Below are 23,123 nucleotides of genomic sequence, written 5' to 3' on the forward strand. Positions count from 1 at the left end.
ATCTTTTAATTCTACATACACCCTAGATTTTTTGAAAACAACTACCTATTTAAAAGAAGAAAAAATATTTTAACTGAAACAGAAATTGTCCCAATAGTCAACTAAGAACAAATTATTTTGGTTTTACTTACCCTAAGGAAACATTTTTGTGTACTGGGTAATATCAGGATATTCGGTATCTTCTCAATGTTTGCATATTTACTAGCCAAATCACTGTCTAAACACATTTCATTTTCTTTTGGGTGATTTAGGGGATAAAAAGATTTTTGATGCAACAAATAATTGACAACACGTTTTACTTTATCACCAGCATTTCTAAAAGAAAATCCTTTTATTAAAATAATCAACAAAATAAGCAATTAGAAAACAAAACTACTTACACAGCTAATTCCTCGGATAAAATATGATCTACAATATCCGTAGAAGTCATACCAATAACCAATCCATTCAAATCAATCATCGATGGATCTGGCAACATATGAACATTTGGAAATGTCTTTTTCATTTGTATGGCCATTGTGGGATAAACACAATCAGCGTGTGCATCAAGATGTGAAGCTACGACAAGAATAGTGGTTTCTTGACCAATTGCCTCAACGATACCTGTAATCATTTTCTCAAAGAAAGCTTCAAAAGTTTCAGCCAAAGTGACATTATCACCAATCACTTTATGCTCAGCTTCCATAAAGGGTCCACATAAAATCAAAACGTTAGGACGATTCTCCTTCAGATACATGACTAAATCTTGTAAGGGATCATATACCAAATCGTCGTCATGCGTATAAGGTCCAGCAGCAATTACAAAACTTAAACGATCTTCTATTTGTGGTGGTTTTGGTGGTTGTAGATTTTGCTCCGTGATTATTTCTTCAACCATAAGAACATCACCTTTGGGATTCATACCGCTCACCATTACAACTTGTCCAGGAAATATGCCCACTGACTTCGTTTTGGAAAAATTTAAACGAACTGTGTGGCAAGTTGCCTCATCGGAACCTACCAGAATGGTTGACGAGGGATCGAGGGGTCCATCGTAATCACTGTGAATTGTACCAATGGTTTTAATCATGTCCTATAAAAAACACAAAAAGGATATATTTAAAAAAATTGTTTATGTTATAAACAAAGTAAAAAGTGTTTTTTGCCTTAAGGTGGGTATTAAGTTCGGGTTTAGCCGCTAAACCCGAAATTAAATCCGTAAAAACAGTATAAAATTGTACCTCTTTCATGCAAATTTTATTAAAACTTGATGGGAAATACCCCAAAGCAACTTTTCACAATTTTTATTTTTTTTTCATGGATTATTAGAGAAAAGTGATCGTGAAAAATGGCAATATTAGCGGCTAAACTCGAACTTAATACTCACCTTTATATCAGATTTCGTATGAAAATTAAATTTTGACGTACAATTTTGTATAAAAATTCGTAAAAGTCCTATTTTTCGTATGAAAATTAAATTTGACCTCGAAATTTTGTATTTTATTAAAACTTGATGGGAAATACCTCAAAGTAACTTTTCACAATTTTTATTTTTTTTTCATGGATTATTAGAGAAAAGTGATCGTGAAAAACGGCAATATTAGCGGCTAAACTCGAACTTAATACTCACCTTTATGTCAGATTTCGTATGAAAATTAAATTTTGACGTAAAATTTTGTATAAAAATTCGTAAAAGTCCTATTTTTCGTATGAAAATTAAATTTGACCTCGAAATTTTGTATACAAATTCGTAAAATTTGTATTTTTGTTTCAAAAATTATTTTTAGCTTGTGGCAAATTTTTTGAAAATTCAACCAATTTCAAGTTTCTCATAAAATTTTTGTGTATGTGACACACAAAAAAAATTCTGATTCAATCACGAAATTAATTGATTCAATTAATTTTTTAATCGAAATGTCTTCAATCACAGAAATGATAGTATATATTAAAAAAATTAATTGAAGGTCAATTAAAAAATTAATTGATCCAATTAAAATATTAATTGATACTATTAATTTTTGTGATTGAATTTGTTTCAATTAAAAAAATTGTCGAATCAATTAATTTTTTAATTGAATATTTTTTAAAACTCAATTAAAATTTTAATTGGAAAAATGTTCGTGAAATTTTTTTCTGTGTGGTATGTCAAAATTTATTATAGAAGTTTGCGTGATGGTAAGTTATATAAAAATTCACATTATGAAAATGTTCATATAAAAATTTATTTAGTGCCAAATTTTCTATGAAAATTCCCTTGATGTTGAATTTGCACTGCTATCAAATTTTGTGGGAAAATTCACCTCGTACATTTTTTTTATTAAAATAGGACCGATATAAAATTTTCTATGAAAGTTCGCAGTTTGCTTGATAACAATTTTTTATGACGATTAAACTCTTACCAAATTATTTTTCATCACAATTCACCTGATGAACATTTTTTTATAAAAATACGAGTGAAGTCAAATTTTATATACAAATTCTGTCAAACTTTCTATGGAAATTGTCCTTGCAACCAAATTTTTTATGAAAATTCGCCTCATACCAAATTCACCTTGTAAAAATTTTTTATCACAATTCGCCTGATAACACATTTTCTATGAAAATTCGCTTGATGTCAATTTTTTGGAAAATTCGCCTAATAGTCATCTTCTATGAAAATTCACCTCATACCAAATCTTCTATGAAATTCCCCTGATACCAAATTTTTTTATGAAAATTTTCCTTGTACCAAATTTTTTATGAATTCGCTTGATGACAACTTTTCTATGAAAATTCGTCTGATCACAAATTTTCCATGAAAATCCGACTGCTGTATTTTTTTAAATTATCTACGAAAATTCTCTTGATATCAATTTTTTTATGAAAATTCACCTGTTCCCAAATCTTCCATGAAAATTTAGTTGATACCCAATCTGCCATGAAAAGTTACCTGTTACCAAATCTTCCATGAAAATTCTTCTACCAAATTTTCCATGACAATTCTCGTACAAAATTATTAATGAAAATTCGGCTCGTACCTAATTTTTTATGACAATCCGCGTGATAACATTTTTTTTAATGAAAATTTTCCTGATTTTCTAAAACAAATTATTTAATTCCAAATTTTATAAGAAAATTCGACTAATTTTAACTTGTCAAATGAAGATTCGTTTAATGTCAAACTTTTCATTAAAATTTTTCTCAGTCGGATTTATCATGAAACCATATTCGCTAAAATTCTTCCGATATCGGGTTTGGATACCAAATTTGGTGTACGTTAAGCATAATGGCAGTCCGTTTTTATTTGATCACTTCGATTTTTTAGTGCACTGTGATACCATAGGTGGCCAACTTCTCTATTATCATTAAGTGCTGGTTAATGCTATATTTTGCTCAATCTAAAGCGATGTTCTTTTATAGCTGAATACAAATGCCTTTTCACCTTACGGAAAAAACTCTGAAATACTCAGAAACGTCACCAGCATTTCTGAGAAAGCATAAACCACTGCAGAAAAACTTTTTTGGTTTTCGGTCGAAACTGGGATTGAACCCACGATTATTTGAATGCAAGGCGGGCATCCTAACCATTACATTGCACGTTGGTAACGACTGGCATTTACATCTCGTAAATGCCAGTCGTATATTTAATGTAAATTGGTTTTCGGTGATGATATTTCTTCTATGCGCACGTATTCACTCTAATCATCTATGATGCCACCATATTTTCATATATCCTACGAGTAGTTGTGATAGTAAATTAAAAGAAACGCCAGAGTAGACTACTTCAATATTTAAATCGCGATCAACATAAATTTTTACTCAAAAAAATATTTTATATTCTAATCATTTTCATTAATCGGTGGGGGAGTCTTTATTACCTGAAAACGAGGTGCAAACTTAACTATGTTAAGCATTTGGATTATAAGTACACTGTAATCTAACATTTTTGCCATACGCGAATAATTTGTCAGTTTGGCTGGAAGATAATTTAGGAATATTAACGACATGCCACCACTCCATCCTCTGCATTAGAAAGACGGACATCTCGACAGATGAACGGACGGACGGACGGACTTTCAGTAGATACTTGTTGCATTCTGGGCTAACAAGCAAAATCGATTTGCTAAAGAGTTTTGGCTGTTTTTGGAACGTTCGCTCATTCTTGGGATTAAGCAAAAATAGCTCATATCAATGTGAACGACCACGAATACACTCGAGAAAAGTGGTTTTCAAATATAAACGGAAATGGTCAATGGAAAAATGGTATTCGAAGATAGCACTACTAGTATCAATTTTCAGTTAGACCTTAAAAAAGTCGCGTATATAAACCAATATTTGTTCTTTGACTTTCTTCTACACACAATAAAAATTGTCTTCAATCATGAATTTAATTGATCCAATTATTTTTTAATTGAAATGTCTTTAATCACAGAAATGATAGTATAAATTAAAAAAATAATTGATCCAATTAAAAAATTACTATCAATTTTTGTTTCAATTAAAAAATTTGTTGAATAAGTTAAATCTTTAATTGAATATTTTTTTAAACTCAATTAAGACTTTAATTGGAAAATTTTTCGTGAAATTTATCTCTGTGTAGCAATGTCAACAAATAAATCATCAGGCCTAGCTAGATCTGCCATACTTCATGAAATATTGATATTGAAAAGTCAACGATGTTAAAAAGATCAGTCGGCCCAGACACCTTGCCTGCCAAAGACAGTAACACCATGAAATGGGTGCAAATTTTGTTGCCACTCGTAAATGGGAGTGATCGCCAACATTTTAAAGGAAACACAGATCTCTACTGCAAGGACGCAGTTGATGCTACCATGCCAGCGCAAAAATGGGATAATATTGAGAATGCAATACCTAGCGTCATCTACAGGTACAAGAAAAGGTTTTTGATCCACATCTCGATATAAGGGTACTACTATCCAAGTCAGTCTGAAGTGCCAAGCTGCCACTTTCAGGTAATCTAATCCAACCCTAACTTCTGGTCTATCAAAATTATGTCATTTTTTGTATCTCCCACGAGTGAAGAAGTTTTATTCATGAGGACTGACGATCGGTAAAGTTATTCACACTACTTTAGCGACTGAGGAAATTATCTTGATTCGCAGAAGATCTCTTCTTGATTCACGAAGATTACGAGTCACTAGTAGTCATCAGTTATGTTTGAAATATAGATTTAAAAAAATTCTTTAAACTAAGAAAAATTAGCTTTACATGAAAAAATAAGACTTCACGGGGTTGCCTTTTATATTTCGGGATTCGAAAACAAAACCAAATATTTATCATCGAAAATCGCTTTACTGTTTTTTTAAATATTCCCCATAAAGATCTACGAACTTTTGCATGCGTTTGAATAAACTGTTGAAGCACTTTTGCCACTCTGATTGTGGTATCTTCACAACATGCATTCTGAACGCATCAATCGCTTTCTAGGTGTCGGAAAAACGTTTACCTCTCATTTTTTTACATACATATGGGAAAAAAGAAGACATTCGGTGTCAAGTCAGGGCGGTGGATGGCTCATCAAATAGATGTTTTGAAAGCTCAAAATTAGAGCTTTGTCGAGGTGAAGAGTGGTCCGTCTTCTGAGGTTGCTGGAAGACAACTGGTAAACATAAGGATGACTGTTCTTGTGATACGATTGCGACATGTCTTGTTTTTCCTAAAAAACAGGCGATACTTTGCATAGAAGGGCATAGCGCACGAGCATCTTTTGTTGGATTTGGATCATCTTGAATCATCCATCTTGGATTTACGGCTCAAATGCGTAAATCGACGATTCACAACCTACGAGGGCAGTTCGGAAACTTCTTAGCCTAGCACAAAAAGCCCGGTATAAACAGAAAAAAGTTAAGTGTTTTGGAAACTTCAATCTCTGTTATGAACACATGTTAAATTTTGTTTCGATTTGGCAACTCCTTCATATAGAAACAGGTGTTCAAAAAAGACGCATCCGCAATTTTTTTACAATGGAAAAATTAGAAATGCTTGGTGTCATTAAATATTTACATAAAAAAGGTTTATCGGAACAAGAAATTCATAATATGGTGAACGTGTTAGGTGAAAGTGCTCCTTCATATGCAACAGTAAAAAATTGCACAAATCCGAGAAAAATGTCCTGGCTTACAACAAAAAAAAATATTTTTTCATCAAGACAACGCACCAGCGCACAAGAGTGTTTTAACAATGGCATGACCACCCACCTTATTCTCCTGATTTAGCTCCCAGTGACTTTTATTTTGTTCCCAAATCTAAAAAAAAAATCCTTGCTGGCAAGCGTTTTACCTCAAATGAAGATGCAATTACAGTTGTAACATAAACCACTATTTTGAAGACCTTGAGGAAAACTATTTTAATCAAGGGATAGAATTGCTAGAAAAGCGTTGGGCTAAGTGTATTGAGGTTTCAGGAGATTATATTGAAAAATAAAAATATTTTTGAAAAACCAACTATTCTCTTTCATTGATAGGTTAAGAAGTTTCCGAACCGCCCTCGTATCACGATGTCATAGTCGTTTTCGAAGCACCGCGATCGTTCTTGGATCATTTTATTCGACCAATCGACGCGAGCCTTTTTTGAGCATTTGACAAATTGTGGGGATTGATACAAACAAATGTTTTTGATGGTCCAATATTCATGCAATATTGAATGTGTACTGGTCCCACTAATGCCTAAGGATGTCTCAATATCCCGATAGGTCACATGACGATTTTGCAATATCAGTTGACGCACATCATCAATGGTTTCCGTTCAGTTATTGCTTACTGATTTTGGAGACCTTAACAAATTCGCATTGGAGTGAACAACGACCTCGTTTGAATTCATCGATTAACACTGGTCCTTGACAGAGCTTCATCGTCAAAATTGAATTAAGTTAATTGATGCAATCTACGTCGAAAGTTGTAAAAACAAAAAAACGTACGAAAAATTTTTTGTACGAGATTACAAACATTTGTTGTACGAGATTAATCTTTTAAGTTGCTGTAAATAGCGCAAATAGCGCTCGTATGTCAAAAGTTCGAAATTCGTATAACCTCAAAATTGTTAAGCTTTAGGATAGAGCTGTTAGTTGGGTGATTACAACGCCAGAAATAAACAAGTATATACGGCCGTAAGTTCGGCCAGGCCGAATCTTATGTACCATCCACCATGGATTGCGTAGAAACTTCTACGAAAGACTGTCATCCACAATCGAATTACTTGGGTTGTGGTATATTAAAACTTCTTAACATCGTTTTCTAAATTGTGAGTTAGTCCATACGTGGTAGAGAGCCAGAATTGAAATATGGGGGTCGCTTATATGGGGGGCAATATACAATTATGAACTTGATATGGACCAATTTTTGTGTGATTGGGGATCGATTTATCTGGGGGCTATATATAACTATAGACCGATATGGACCTAGTTAGGCATGGTTGTTAACGACCATATACTACCACAATGTACCAAATTTCAACTGACTCGGCTGAAATTTGATCCTCCAAGAGGATCCAAACCCAAATCCCGGGATCGGTTTATATGGGGGCTATATATGATTATGGACTGATATGGACCACTTTTGGCATGGTTGTTAAATATCATATACTACCACCACGCACCAAATTTCAACCAGATCAGATAAATTTTGCTTCTCCAAAAGGCACCAGAGGTCAAATCTGGGGATCGGTTTATATGGGGGCTATATATAATTATGGACTGATATGAACCAATTCCTGCATGGTTGTTGGATACCATATACTACCATCACGTACCAAATTTTAACCGAATCGGATGAATTTTGCTCTTCCAAGGGGCTCCGGAGGTCAAATCTGGGGATCGGTTTATATGCACACAAAAAAATTTCACGAAAATTTTTCTAATTAAAATTTTAATTGAGTTTTAAAAAATATTCAATTAAAAATTTAATTGATTCAACAAATTTTTTTAATTAAAACAAAAATCAATCACAAAAATAATAGTATCAATTAATTTTTTAATTGGATCAATTAACTTTTTAATTGACCTTCAATTAATTTTTTAATTGATACTATCATTTCTGTGATTGAAGACATTTCAATTAAAAATTAATTGGATCAATTAATTTCGTGATTGAATCAGAATTTTTTTTTGTGTGTGGGGGCTATATATAATTATGGACCGATTTCGACCAATTTTTGCATGGGTGTTTGAAACCATATATTAACACCACGTACCAACTTTCAACTGAATCAAATGAATTTTGGTATTCCAAGAGGCTCCGGAGGTCTAACATGGTGATCGGTTTATATGGGGGCTATATATAATTATGGACCGATGTGGACCATTTTTTGCATGACCATTAGAGACCATATACTAACACCATGTACCAAATTTCAGCCGGATCGGATGAAATTTGCTTCTCTTAGAGGCTCCGAAAGCCAAATCGGGGGATCGGTTTATATGGGGGCTATATATGATTATGGACTGATATGGACCACTTTTGGCATGGTTGTTAAATATCATATACTACCACCACGTACCAAATTTCAACCGGATCGGATGAATTTTGCTTCTCCAAAAGGCACCAGAGGTCAAATCTGGGGATCGGTTTATATGGGGGCTATATATAATTTTAACCGATGTGGACCAATTTTTGCATAGTTGTTAGAGACGATATACTTACACCATGTACCAAATTTCAGCCGGATCGGGTGAAATTTACTTCTCTTAGAGGCTCCGAAAGCCAAATCGGGGGATCGGTTTATATGGGGGCTATATATGATTATGGACTGATATGGACCACTTTTGGCATGGTTGTTAAATATCATAACTACCACCACGTACCAAATTTCAACCAGATCGGATGAATTTTGCTTCTCCAAAAGGCACCAGAGGTCAAATCTGGGGATCGGTTTATATGGGGGCTATATATAATTATGGACTGATATCAACCAATTCCTGCATGGTTGTTGGATACCATATACTTACATCACGTACCAAATTTCAACCGAATCGGATGAATTTTGCTCTTCCAAGTGGCTCCGGAGGTCAAATCTGGGGATCGGTTTATATGGGGGCTATATATAATTATGGACCGATTTCGACCAATTTTTGCATGGGTGTTTGAGGCCATATATTAACACCACGTCAAATCTGGTGATCGGTTTATATTGGGGCTATATATAATTATGGACCGATGTGGACCATTTTTTGTATGGTCATTAGAGACCATATACTAACACCATGTACCAAATTTCATCCGGATCGGGTGAAATTTGCTTCTCTTAGAGGCTCCGAAAGCCAAATCGGGGGATCGGTTTATATGGGGGCTATATATAATTATGGACCGATGTGGACCAATTTTTGCATGGTTGTTAGAGATCATATCCCGGGATCGGTTTATATGGGGGCTATATATGATTATGGACTGATATGGACCACTTTTGGCATGGTTGTTAAATATCATATACTACCACCACGCACCAAATTTCAACCAGATCAGATGAATTTTGCTTCTCCAAAAGGCACCAGAGGTCAAATCTGGGGATCGGTTTATATGGGGGCTATATATAATTATGGACTGATATGAACCAATTCCTGCATGGTTGTTGGATACCATATACTACCATCACGTACCAAATTTTAACCGAATCGGATGAATTTTGCTCTTCCAAGGGGCTCCGGAGGTCAAATCTGGGGATCGGTTTATATGCACACAAAAAAATTTCACGAAAATTTTTCTAATTAAAATTTTAATTGAGTTTTAAAAAATATTCAATTAAACATTTAATTGATTCAACAAATTTTTTTAATTAAAACAAAAATAATAGTATCAATTAATTTTTTAATTGGATCAATTAACTTTTTAATTGACCTTCAATTAATTTTTTAATTGATACTATCATTTCTGTGATTGAAGACATTTCAATTAAAAATTAATTGGATCAATTAATTTCGTGATTGAATCAGAATTTTTTTTTTGTGTGTGGGGGCTATATATAATTATGGACCGATTTCGACCAATTTTTGCATGGGTGTTTGAAACCATATATTAACACCACGTACCAACTTTCAACTGAATCAAATGAATTTGGTATTCCAAGAGGCTCCGGAGGTCTAATATGGTGATCGGTTTATATGGGGGCTATATATAATTATGGACCGATGTGGACCATTTTTTGCATGACCATTAGAGACCATATACTAACACCATGTACCAAATTTCAGCCGGATCGGATGAAATTTGCTTCTCTTAGAGGCTCCGAAAGCCAAATCGGGGGATCGGTTTATATAGGGGCTATATATGATTATGGACTGATATGGACCACTTTTGGCATGGTTGTTAAATATCATATACTACCACCACGTACCAAATTTCAACCGGATCGGATGAATTTTGCTTCTCCAAAAGGCACCAGAGGTCAAATCTGGGGATCGGTTTATATGGGGGCTATATATAATTTTAACCGATGTGGACCAATTTTTGCATAGTTGTTAGAGACGATATACTTACACCATATACCAAATTTCAGCCGGATCGGGTGAAATTTGCTTCTCTTAGAGGCTCCGAAAGCCAAATCGGGGGATCGGTTTATATGGGGGCTATATATGATTACATCGCGTACCAAATTTCAACCGAATCGGATGAATTTTGCTCTTCCAAGTGGCTCCGGAGGTCAAATCTGGGGATCGGTTTATATGGGGGCTATATATAATTATGGACCGATTTCGACCAATTTTTGCATGGGTGTTTGAGGCCATATATTAACACCACGTCAAATCTGGTGATCGGTTTATATTGGGGCTATATATAATTATGGACCGATGTGGACCATTTTTTGCATGGTCATTAGAGACCATATACTAACACCATGTACCAAATTTCATCCGGATCGGGTGAAATTTGCTTCTCTTAGAGGCTCCGAAAGCCAAATCGGGGGATGGGTTTATATGGGGGCTATATATAATTATGGACCGATGTGGACCAATTTTTGCATGGTTGTTAGAGATCATATGGTGGCACCATGTACCAAATTTCAGCCGGATCGGATGAAATTTTCTTTTCTTAGAGTCCCCGCAAGCCAAATTTGGGGGTCCGTTTATATGGGGGCTAGCGTATCAAAGATTTAACAAGAATAAACTAAAACCTCATACACATTACACTTTTAAAACCCACTTTAATTTGATTTCAACTGTCATTTGCCTTATAAAAAAGGGATTCCAAATCCACTTTTAGTAGATTTAGACACTAATGTGAATGGGCTTTAAGATTGTAAACTTTCTCAGATTTATTTTAAACAAAATTATCCTAAGTATTGTTTAGTTTACGAAAATGTAGGCTACATACGTTTTCATATTCGATCAAAGATTTTATTTTTGGGTGGTGGGATTACTAAACTTTACATTGACACTGACCTGTGAATGCATATCAACCTGGGATAATTCATAGCCTTCAGCCTCATTGCCAAATACTTTTTGACATAAACTTTTTCCAATTTCAAAAACACGATCTCCTGCTATTTCCGATTTTTCATAAAGATTATCGAACATGTACTTGGCCTTAGTTCCAGGACCCAAACATTCGCCCTCATGTTGTAAAAGCTGCTTTACAGTAATTTTGGGTTGCGGTGTTATCAATGACCATTGAGCATTACTGATTAGTGAAGGATTACCGAAGGTATAGACAATTTTACCAGAACCTGCAGCAGCTGTATGTGTACGAGGTGTTCCTCTGGAAATAAATGTAAAAAAAATAATTATGACGTATTGGCCTCAATATTAATATACACTGAAAAAAAGGAAAATGTTTTAAGATACATTTTTTTACCAATTATTGAGATTTCCACAATGTTGTAATCCATTCCTACTACTATAAAACATCAATATAGAGTGATTTTAATAACAGACATTTAATTTTTGGTGTACATACAAAAACCAATTCTGCCACAAAATCTATGCGGAGGTGGATGATTTGAGATAGATTTTCTAGATGGAGTTGGAAATAAACAACAATGTCAGGACCAAGACACTAACCAAGCAATCTTTGCTATGTGTGTGCAACGATGGTGGTGGTAATGGTGCTGGTGAAGGCATGCAAGTTCAGTTACAAAATGTCAAATATTTGATATAAATTTAGGATAAAAATTCTACAATTTGGCATTTTTAGCCTAGAATTCGTTTGGGATTTCTTTGGGGGAGGGGGCTGCAAAAAGACAATCAGGGTATAAACACTTCTCTGCTTTATTTTCATTTGACGCTTTCCAATCGTGGTGGGCCTACGACAAAACAAAACGTGTGGCGTTTTACTTATGCATGACGGCAGTAGAGTTTTTTTGTATACGCTTTTGGTAAATTCTAACAGGCGTTTCCGTTGTTATATCCCCATTGTCTGAAGTTTGGCTTGGTGGTTTTGTCAAGAAGGCTTTTGTCTTAGATACTCTGGCAAGGAGGCCAGGAAAGACAGACGGACACAGGGTTTGGGTGACTGACTGCCGGCAAGCATTGGAGCTCTATGATATTATTTAAATTTCTATGTCACTAAACTTTGTGACCACCAAGAGTCACCCAAGGACCACGATTATTTATTTAACATTTTCGTCTGGCTTTTGGCTATGATCGTTTGCTGTTCGCCTGACTGCCTCCTACCTTGCCATTTGTATTCTATCGGTGTTTACTTTTTTCTATTTTTTGTGGATACACACAAATTATAATCATGATATGACTTTTAGTGCATGGATTTTGCAAGTAAGGAAAAAAATTATAGTGAAAAAATGGCCAAATACCATGAAGGTTCAAAAGATCGCTTCAAGCTTTCTTCTCCTCTGTTCCAATGTACGAGCATGAAAAATTTGCAAAGCGAAAAATTTTTGGTAACTTTTTAGTTAACACCCGTATGATCACAATTTTAATAAACGTTTGCTTGAAGGGCCTTTGGGGCAAGGGAAAAGATACAAAGATAAATTAGATAGGCGGTCTGGTGTTAAAGTCGAACATAGTTCGACTTTAACATTAGACGGCCTATCTGGCCAGTTTTATGGATGGCGAGTCACACAAAGGAATTACATAGGTTACGAAAGTGGTCCTATGCATCTCAAAGAGATACTGTAGTACATTCCCGTGCCCCATCCAATACCAAGTGCAACTGTGAGTCTACTGTTTGCAGCTTTGCCAGAATTGTTTCACCAAAAACCGCTAGATTTGCCCAAAAAAATAGCTAAAAAAGCTAAAATATGCTAAAAAATAGCTAGAAAAAAAGCTAAATTTTTTTTGTATAAAAAGTCACATTTTTGATTGAAATTTAACAATCTTAAAGGGTTTATTTCACTTAAAATGCATATTATTTTCATTTTAATTCATTTTAATTCCACTTCTGTGAGACTGTAACAATATCTAAGGCATATTAGCTCTGTTTGCGTATTCGATACATTTTGATTACTATCACAAATTTTTTATTGGAAGTCCTTCGTTTTGTGGGAGCTACCTTCCCAACACCTCTATTTTATTTACTTGTTATTTTAAAATATTAAATAATCTAAGCATTCTGTGGATTTGGTAAAAAATGATTTGCCATTTTTTAAAATAAAATTTTAGTTTGGTTTTGAAATTGTGAGAAATTCGAAATACATTACTTTTATTTAAATTGTAGAAAATACCTACAGTTTACATTTCCCAGTAAAAACATTTTCCTTTTCTTCATGACCTATCAAAGTGCTTTAAAAACGTGCTAACGCCAACTTAAATTTCCAAATTCAGACTCGACTTCAAGTAGAAATTATTGTATGCATACGTTTTTAAAATAAAGTGTTGAAAAACATCTTCTATTTTTGAACGCTATTTTGGTTTGTGGTCAAGAAATAAAAACTCCTCACATTTAAAGACTATTTCTTTAATTATTCCTTCTTTTATGAAAAGAAGAAGGACAAAACGACTTTATCGGTTTTTGGACAAGGAAAACAGTTTTTATATGAGAAATTCACAAATGCTATTATAACCAAAATTCGTGTTCGTATTTTAAGGAGATGAAATCTTTGGCCTCACGACAATATTTTTTCAGTGCACAAAGCAATTTACATCTACTATTTTAATTCAGTAATATCGTAATAACTTTAGAATATTATAATAACTTAAAAAGATAAACGAGTCAAATTATAACTTTTATGAATATGATGAAAAAACTTTACAACAAGGTGTATTTGCTACAAAAATGCCGGCATAGTGGCTGCAATCATTACTAATGTTTCAACTGAGCTTTGAAATATGTGGAAAACCTTATTCTTGCAGCCAGGCTTAGATAAAAACGCCGTTTTATCCATATTTCAATAGAAACATGTCGAAAATAAAAAAAAAAAAAAAAAACAAAAATAGCTAAAAGGGTCATGAAAAAAAGCCAGAAAAAAAGCTAAAAGCTAAATGCATTTTTTCCCGCTAACGTCTTCAACAAAAGCCAAATCTAGCGGGGGAAAAAAGCTAAATTGGCAACGCTGACTGTTTGACACAATTTAGGAGCAATTAGAGGGAGCTTTTCAAAGGGTTTTCGCCCGCAATGTGGAACGCCATTCGGACTCTGCTATAAAAAAAGGTACACACTTTGTAATTGAGCTAAACATAGAATCGGGGAGCACTCAGTGTTAAGAGAGAAGTTCACCACTGTGGAACCGAAAAGGATTGAATTTTCTATAGAAATAAAATTTTGGCAAAATTTTCTATAGAAATAAAATTTTGACTAAATTTTCTATAGAAATAAAATTTTGACTAAATTTTCTATAGAAATAAAATTTTGACAAAATTCTCTATAGAAATAAAATTTTGACAAAATTTTCTATAGAAATAAAATGTTGACAACATTTTCTATGGAAATAACATTTTGACAAAATTTTCGATAGAAATAACATTTTGACAAAATAAAGGGTGATTCTTTTGAGGTTAGGATTTTCATGCATTAGTATTTGACAGATCACGTGGGATTTCAGACATGGTGTCAAAGAGAAAGATGCTCAGTATGCTTTGACATTTCATCATGAATAGACTTACTAACGAGCCACAACGTCGAATTTTCAGTGAATGGGCCCTAGAAAAGTTGGCAGAAAATCCGCTTTTTTATCGACAAATTTTGTTCAGCGATGAGGCTCATTTCTGGTTGAATGGCTACGTAAATAAGCAAAATTGCCGCATTTGGAGTGAAGAGCAACCAGAAGCCGTTCAAGAACTGCCCATGCATCCCGAAAAATGCACTGTTTGGTGTGGTTTGTACGCTGGTGGAATCATTGGACCGTATTTTTTCAAAGATGCTGTTGGACGCAACGTTACGGTGAATGGCGATCGCTATCGTTCGATGCTAACAAACTTTTTGTTGCCAAAAATGGAAGAACTGAACTTGGTTGACATGTGGTTTCAACAAGATGGCGCTACATGCCACACAGCTCGCGATTCTATGGCCATTTTGAGGGAAAACTTCGGAGAACAATTCATCTCAAGAAATGGACCGGTAAGTTGGCCACCAAGATCATGCGATTTGACGCCTTTAGACTATTTTTTGTGGGGCTACGTCAAGTCTAAAGTCTACAGAAATAAGCCAGCAACTATTCCAGCTTTGGAAGACAACATTTCCGAAGAAATTCGGGCTATTCCGGCCGAAATGCTCGAAAAAGTTGCCCAAAATTGGACTTTCCGAATGGACCACCTAAGACGCAGCCGCGGTCAACATTTAAATGAAATTATCTTCAAAAAGTAAATGTCATGGACCAATCTAACGTTTCAAATAAAGAACCGATGAGATTTTGCAAATTTTATGCGTTTTTTAAAAAAAAAAAGTTATCAAGCTCTTAACAAATCACCCTTTATATAAATAAAAATTTTGACAAGATTTTCTATCAAAATAAAATTTTGACAAAATTTTCTATGGAAATAAAATTTTCACAAAATTTCCTATAGAAATAAAATTTTGGCAAACTTTCCTATAGAAATGAAATTTTGACAAAATTTTCTATAGAAAATTTTGACAAAAATTCTATAGAAATAAAATTTTGACAAAATTTTCTATAGAAATAACATTTTGACAAAATTTTCTATCTATTTCACAAAATTTCCTATAGAAATACAATTTTGGGAAACTTTCCTATATAAATAACATTTTGACAAAATTTTCTATAGAAATAACATTTTGACAAAATTTTCTATAGAAATAACATTTTGACAAAATTTTCTATAGAAATAACATTTTGACAAAATTTTCTATGTATAAACAAAATTTTGACATAACTTTCTATAGAACTAAAATTTTGAAAAAAAAAATTTATAGAAATAAAATTTGGAAACTTTCCTATAGAAATAAAATTTTGACAAAATCTTCTGTAGAAATAAAATTTTGACAAAAATTTTTATGGAAATAAAATTTTGACAAAATTTCTATAGAAATAAAATTTTGAAAAAAAAAATTTATAGGAATAAAATTTCGACACAATTTTCTATAGAAATAAAATTTTGAAAATATTTTCTATAAAAATAAAATTTTGAAAAAAATTCTATAGAAATAAAATTTTGACAAAATTTTCTATAAACGTAAAATTTGACAAAATTTTGTATAGAAATAAAATTTTGATAAAATTTTCTATAGAAATAACATTTTGCAAAAAAAAAAATTCTCAAAATTTTCGACTCGAGTGGCAACCGTGTCCTCGAGGCACCTGACCTATCGAAGTCATTTGATACGGTCAGACTTTTCGAGAATATTGAAAATACGTCCCTACCGGCGGGAATAAACCGTTGGGTTCAAAATTGTCAGTGCAGGCGCCAGTCGTATGTGGAATTTAGGGATAATATGATGTGTATCGGTTCATAGGCCCCGGGGATACGGTGTCCATGTTTGGTATAGCCCCATATGGAGCCAAAAATAAGTGTACCGAATATGATGGTTATCGTACCGTACTCATGGTTTAATATAGCCACCATATAGACAGAGCTCCCGATTTTACTTCTTGGGCTTCTAGAAATAGCAACATTTGTCCGATTTGCCCAGAAAGACCTGAGTCGAATTTAAATTTTATCGGAATATTTTTCAGTTAAGCCTCCATCGATCCACCTATCACCCGAGATTACTTATTGAGGGGAACCGATATTTTTGTAGCATATAATTCTTACATTAAGGAGATTTTGTGTTATTTCAAACACATTCCAGTTTAAAGGAATGGGCTGAATAGTCTAAGTGAAGCTGAAACTTAATCGGGCTGCTACTTTAACCTTAGAGGAATGGGGATTAATGCTAATTAAATTCTTATGTCAAATAATGCATTTGAGGCCCTAGTAATAAAACCCGCTTTACCACCACACAAAGTTTGACTTTTACAACAACTACAAATACAATTACATAATGCCCCAAAAGCTAACTCACACCGATCTCTTTGTTGTAAGAAACGGCTCAAAATTGCACACAACATGAGACAGTAATCACGTTGTGAACACGATCCAACACTAAGAGTGTAACATACGTGCCATGCATACTAGCAAGGCATCATCGTCATTATGATACCTAATGCCTAATGGTCATCATCATAAGAACGATAATGAATGTATCTCCTTCGTAGTGGTCCCTAAATGCAAGCCATCTAACAACAAAAACATCCTAGCCAAATTCAAGCTTTATTACAAAAAATCAAAAAAAAAAAAAAGAAAACAACACCGTTGAAGGCCTTGGTGTGGAGTTGTGTTATATCTTTGTATGAAAATCACCTTAGGTTAAGTTTGGTTACTTTTTGGTGTTCGAATTTTTTTAAAGAAATAGACTAACGCTGCTGGATGAAACAAAGTAATGCATAAAGTGTGTTTGGTTTTATTCCCACTGGAATTTATACCTCAATTTTGTGGGATATAATATTAACTTGGTCATTTTGTTTGTAACCGTTCGACGTTGTTTCATTTGGGAGGAAATTAGAACTTATTTATAATTGGATTATATTATAACCGCCCTTATTTTGAAAAACACCAGCATGGTGGCTGTCTGTTGCTGCAGACGTCCTGAATAAGCGAACTCAATAACAATGAATCTCATTTCATGTAACGGCCGGTATTTAGTTGGCATTATCGAGCTATAATACGCAAATTTTAAATTAAATAAAACTTTTCAATTGTTGGTTTGGAGCATTCCCCACCAAGTTATAATAAAATTTGCCAAAGAAACATGATTTTATTCTGCTTTTACAGATTTATTTTCGATTTTAGCGGCTAAACCCGAACTTAATACCCACCTTAAGGGAAAATAAATCCATATATGAATATTCGTTTCAGCGCCACCTATATGTGAAAAATGAGTTATATATGAATAACATTTTTTTGGTAATGATAGATTTCGTCTGGGATAAAAACCTTTGGCAAAAACCCGACATTTTGTCAAAATTTTATGTCTATAGAAAGTTTCGTCAACATTTTATTTCTATAGAAAATTTTGTCAAAATTTCATTTACATCAAAATTTTAATTCCTATAGTAAATTTGTCAAAATACCATTTTTTAAATTTTATTTCTATAGAAAATTTTGTCAAATCGTAATTCTATAGAAAATAGAATTACCTCTTAGATGGAAAGGAATATTTTAAAAATTCCAAAACAAACAGTAAAAAATCAACTCTTTTTGGTAGAATTCTACCAACTGTGGCAACCGTTATTATATTGCAAAAAATGTGTATTCGTATATAACTAATTTTTTTCACAAAAAGGTGGCGCTGAATTTTATAGCTGAGTTTGAACGCCGTGGAGAATTTCTTGTAAGCGAAATAGTGTGAAGGGTAGTTAGGAATCGATTTGGTCGTACTTTATATAATATTATTATGGTTGCCAAAACCCAATACAAGTCACAAACCCGTCTTACACGCACAAAAAATATGGGAGTATCAAACGTTCGTTCTTTTGTTACAGTATATCTTCGAAAAGTTAAAATTGTTAACCTAAAAAAACAGTTTTATTCTAGAACAAGTGAGTAAAGTAGAAAGTCGGGCGGGGCCGACTATATTATACCCTAAACCACCCCTACTGAATTAGTAAATATAAGCATTTGTGGGGTATCATTGGTATAGGTTTTGGAGAACATAAAGGGGAGTACATGTTTATGGGTGTCTTGTCACAATCTGAGCAGAAATGTCTAATATTAGGAGCTATAGTTTATTTTGCACCAACAGAGTTAGTATGCCACTAATATTGAGTCCATTATTAAAAAAGAGGAAATCGGTCAATTAGTTGTGGGTAATAAATCCAAATTTCTGCAAATAGGCCAATAGATTTATGTAAGAGCTACATGTAAGTCTAAATACGATCAGCTAGTACATCAAAATTTGAAATTTGAAAATCATAGCTTAATAAATAAGAGTATTATGGCCAAATATGACAAAATCGAGCGATGCATATATATGGGACCTATATCTAAATCTGAAGCAATTTGTATAATATTTTGCAGGTATGATTGATACCACAGAAGGTCACTTTGTGTAAAATTTGAGTACGATCAGTTAATAAATGAGGCCCCTATGGTCAAAAATAAGGTTATTAGGGGCAAATTTTTCAAAATCGGGCGATACATATATATATCTAAATTTGAACCGATTTCGATGAAATTTTGAACATACAGTTAGTGCTATAGAAGATTACATTTAGCCAACCTTGGTTACGATCGGTTGATAAATAAGGGTTTTACGGCCAAATTTGGCAAAATCGGGCGATACATATATATGGGAGCTATATCTAAATCTGAACCGATTTCGATGAAATTTCGCACATACAGTTAGAGCTATAGAAGATTACATTTAGCCAACTTTGATTGTGATCGGTTTATAAATAAGGGTTTTACGGCCAAATTTGGCAAAATCGGGCGATACATATATATGGGAGCTATATCTAAATCTTAACCGATTTCGATTATTTCTGGCACATATTGTCAGTACCATAAAAGATTAGAGTAAGCCAAGTTTGAGTAAGATCGCTTAATAAATAAGGTTTTTATGGCCATATTTGGGAAAATCGGGCAATACATATATATGGGAGCTATATCTAAATCTGAACCGATTTAGATGAAATTTTGCAGACTTGAAGAACGATGAAAAAGATTACTTTTTGCCAAATTTGGTGACGATCCGTTTGAAAACAAACGCAACGTGACCCCATTTGTCGAAATCGGGCGATACATATATATATGGGAGCTATATCTAAATTTGATCCGATTTCTTCCAAATTCAATAGCGTTCGTCCTTGTTCCCAGAAAACTCCCTGTACCAAATTTCATCATAATCGGTTAATAATTGCGACCGGAATCCTGTGAACAACAAATACATGGACAGGCGGATGGACGGACGGACGGACACCAAGCGCTAGATCGACTCAGGAGGTGATTCTGAGTCGATCGGTATATAAAGGGTGATTTGTTAAGAGCTTGATAACTTTTTTTTAAAAAAAAACGCATAAAATTTACAAAATCTCATCGGTTCTTTATTTGAAACGTTAGATTGGTCCATGACATTTACTTTTTGAAGATAATTTCATTTAAATGTTGACCGCGGCTGCGTCTTAGGTGGTCCATTCGGAAAGTCCAATTTTGGGCAACTTTTTCGAGCATTTCGGCCGGAATAGCCCGAATTTCTTCGGAAATGTTGTCTTCCAAAGCTGGAATAGTTGCTGGCTTATTTCTGTAGACTTTAGACTTGACGTAGCCCCACCAAAAATAGTCTAAAGGCGTCAAATCGCATGATCTTGGTGGCCAATTTACCGGTCCATTTCTTGAGATGAATTGTTCTCCGAAGTTTTCCCTCAAAATGGCCATAGAATCGCGAGCTGTGTGGCATGTAGCGCCATCTTGTTGAAACCACATGTCAACCAAGTTCAGTTCTTCCATTTTTGGCAACAAAAAGTTTGTTAGCATCGAACGATAGCGATCGCCATTCACCGTAACGTTGCGTCCAACAGCATCTTTGAAAAAATACGGTCCAATGATTCCACCAGCGTACAAACCACACCAAACAGTGCATTTTTCGGGATGCATGGGCAGTTCTTGAACGGCTTCTGGTTGCTCTTCACTCCAAATGCGGCAATTTTGCTTATTTACGTAGCCATCCAACCAGAAATGAGCCTCATCGCTGAACAAAATTTGTCGATAAAAAAGCGGATTTTCTGCCACTGATTTTGGTAATAAAATTCAATGATTTGCAAGCGTTGCTCGTTAGTAAGTCTATTCATGATGAAATGTCAAAGCATACTGAGCATCTTTCTCTTTGACACCATGTCTGAAATCCCACGTGATCTGTCAAATACTAATGCATGAAAATCCTAACCTCAAAAGAATCACCCTTTATTTTATGGGGTCTAAAATCAATATTTCTGGTAGGCACATTTTTTGGCCGATCAAACTTATACCCTGACCACTATGTGGTTTAGGGTATAAAAACTGTCAGTTTCGTTTGTACCAAGCGATGCTCTTTCTGATCTTGATGTTTCGTAATAACAATGGCACACAACCTAAACTTACCAATTTGAAAGTATGAGGTTTTTTTGGAATATATTGAAGAATCTCATCATTTCAATTCTTCCCAAGAGTTGTATCGTTTGTATGAAAAAGAATCAGACGTTTGCAACTGATCGTTTTCTTCAAACGAAGTTTCTTTAAATTCACTTGTATGTATTACACACTGTTCTATAAATAGATCCGCTCTGCTGTTGTGTACTGATGGCTGTAGCGATATTTGTGTATTGATGACAATAAGAGTTACATGACCCAGTGGATAGTGTGTTGGGTTATAAAACGAATGCTTCGTGGTTCGATTTCACGTTCTGACAAAATGTACAATTTTGTTTGCTTCTACATTATTTGTATTACGGATGAGAAAGTGGCGAGAGTTAAATAAATAATATATATGAATGTGAGACATATGTAGGAAAGATGAAATTAGCCACAAAATTAAAATTTACGTTAATCACAAAACTAATATACTATTCTTCCAAACTTTTTTACCACGAAAAGAAATTTCAAAAGATGTTCCTTGGTCAAAATTTCCTTTGAGAGAAAAGATTTTTTTGCGTGTAAATGAACACCAAAGCATAGCTTAGTTTTTGTTTGAAATTATGTTAGGGGAAAAAAACTAAAACAAGAAAAGCGGAAAATTTCCAAGACTATCTTCGACGTCAAAAGAAAACACCCCAGAGTGCTCCCCAATGTCTTCTGTCTCACAATGTTCGTTGTGTTTGGATGTGACTTTAATGTTTGGCAGTTATTGGCTTGCTTTGATTTCATTTTTGGGCATCCAATATTGCCCCCATACCGAGTGCCAAGTTATGGAGTGTTGCGGTACAATAAAGCATAACCTCCCAATGCGCTCTAAACCATAAATATAGCAGCGCTACGAGCAACAATTTTAACAAATATTTTGGAATTTAACAAAACAATGAAACATTTATCATTGGATAGTTGGAAGATTTTATTGGTGTAGACAATTTTGTTACAAAATTGCATTGCTATAAATGAGAGCTTTTCTACCATCTAACATGGGGGTATATTAACTTTGTCATTCCGTTTGTAACAAATCGAAATATTTGTCTCAGACTCCATTAAATATATCTTTTTGGTCGTGGTAAAATTCTGATTTGATCTGGTGATATCCGCCCGTCTATTTTGGAAATTTTTGGAGGGACAATGTTCATCCGATCTGGTTGAAATTTCGTAAGTGATGTCACACAGAAAAAAATATAACCAAAATATTTCCAATTAAAAAGTTAATTGAAGCTAAAAACTTTTTCAATAAAAAAATATACTTTTTAATCAAATTCGAAACATTAAGTCAATTATTTCAATGCTTGAAATTTTTAAATTATTAAAAAATATAATCGATGTCGTTTGCAAAACTCTTTTAATTGATTAAATTAAAAAGTTAATTGAAATTGGATTGAAGTATAACTAAATAATTAATTGAATCAATTAAAAAACTTGGAGAGTTTTACAATCGACATCAATTAAATTTGTGATTGAATCAAGTAAAAAATTAATTGATTGAATCAACACCAATTAAGATTTAATTTTTTATGTTTTAATCAAATATTTTTTTATGCCCAACTAAAACTGTGATTGATACTTTCATTTTCATGACTAAAGACATTTCAATTAAAAAAATATTTGAATTGATTTCGTGATTGAATCAAATTTTTTCTGTGCAGTATATGCTCTTTAG

The 23,123-nt window shown here is 33.7% G+C and overlaps 1 protein-coding gene across 1 annotated transcript in view; it reads right to left on the reverse strand.

Annotated features, from left to right (window-relative positions):
* Nucleotides 1-23,123, reverse strand: part of PolA2 (DNA polymerase alpha subunit B) — a 461,246-nt gene that overhangs the window by 15,447 nt on the left and 422,676 nt on the right. The window contains exons 5-7 of the mRNA XM_075297490.1: nt 11,348-11,663; nt 381-1,072; nt 132-315 (exon numbers count right to left, since the gene is read on the reverse strand). Of these exons, the coding sequence (XP_075153605.1) occupies nt 132-315; nt 381-1,072; nt 11,348-11,663 (1,192 nt within the window). The remainder of the gene's footprint in view (nt 1-131; nt 316-380; nt 1,073-11,347; nt 11,664-23,123) is intronic.

Source organism: Haematobia irritans, chromosome 1 (assembly GCF_050003625.1).
Source record: "Haematobia irritans isolate KBUSLIRL chromosome 1, ASM5000362v1, whole genome shotgun sequence".
NCBI lineage: Eukaryota > Metazoa > Arthropoda > Insecta > Diptera > Muscidae > Haematobia > Haematobia irritans.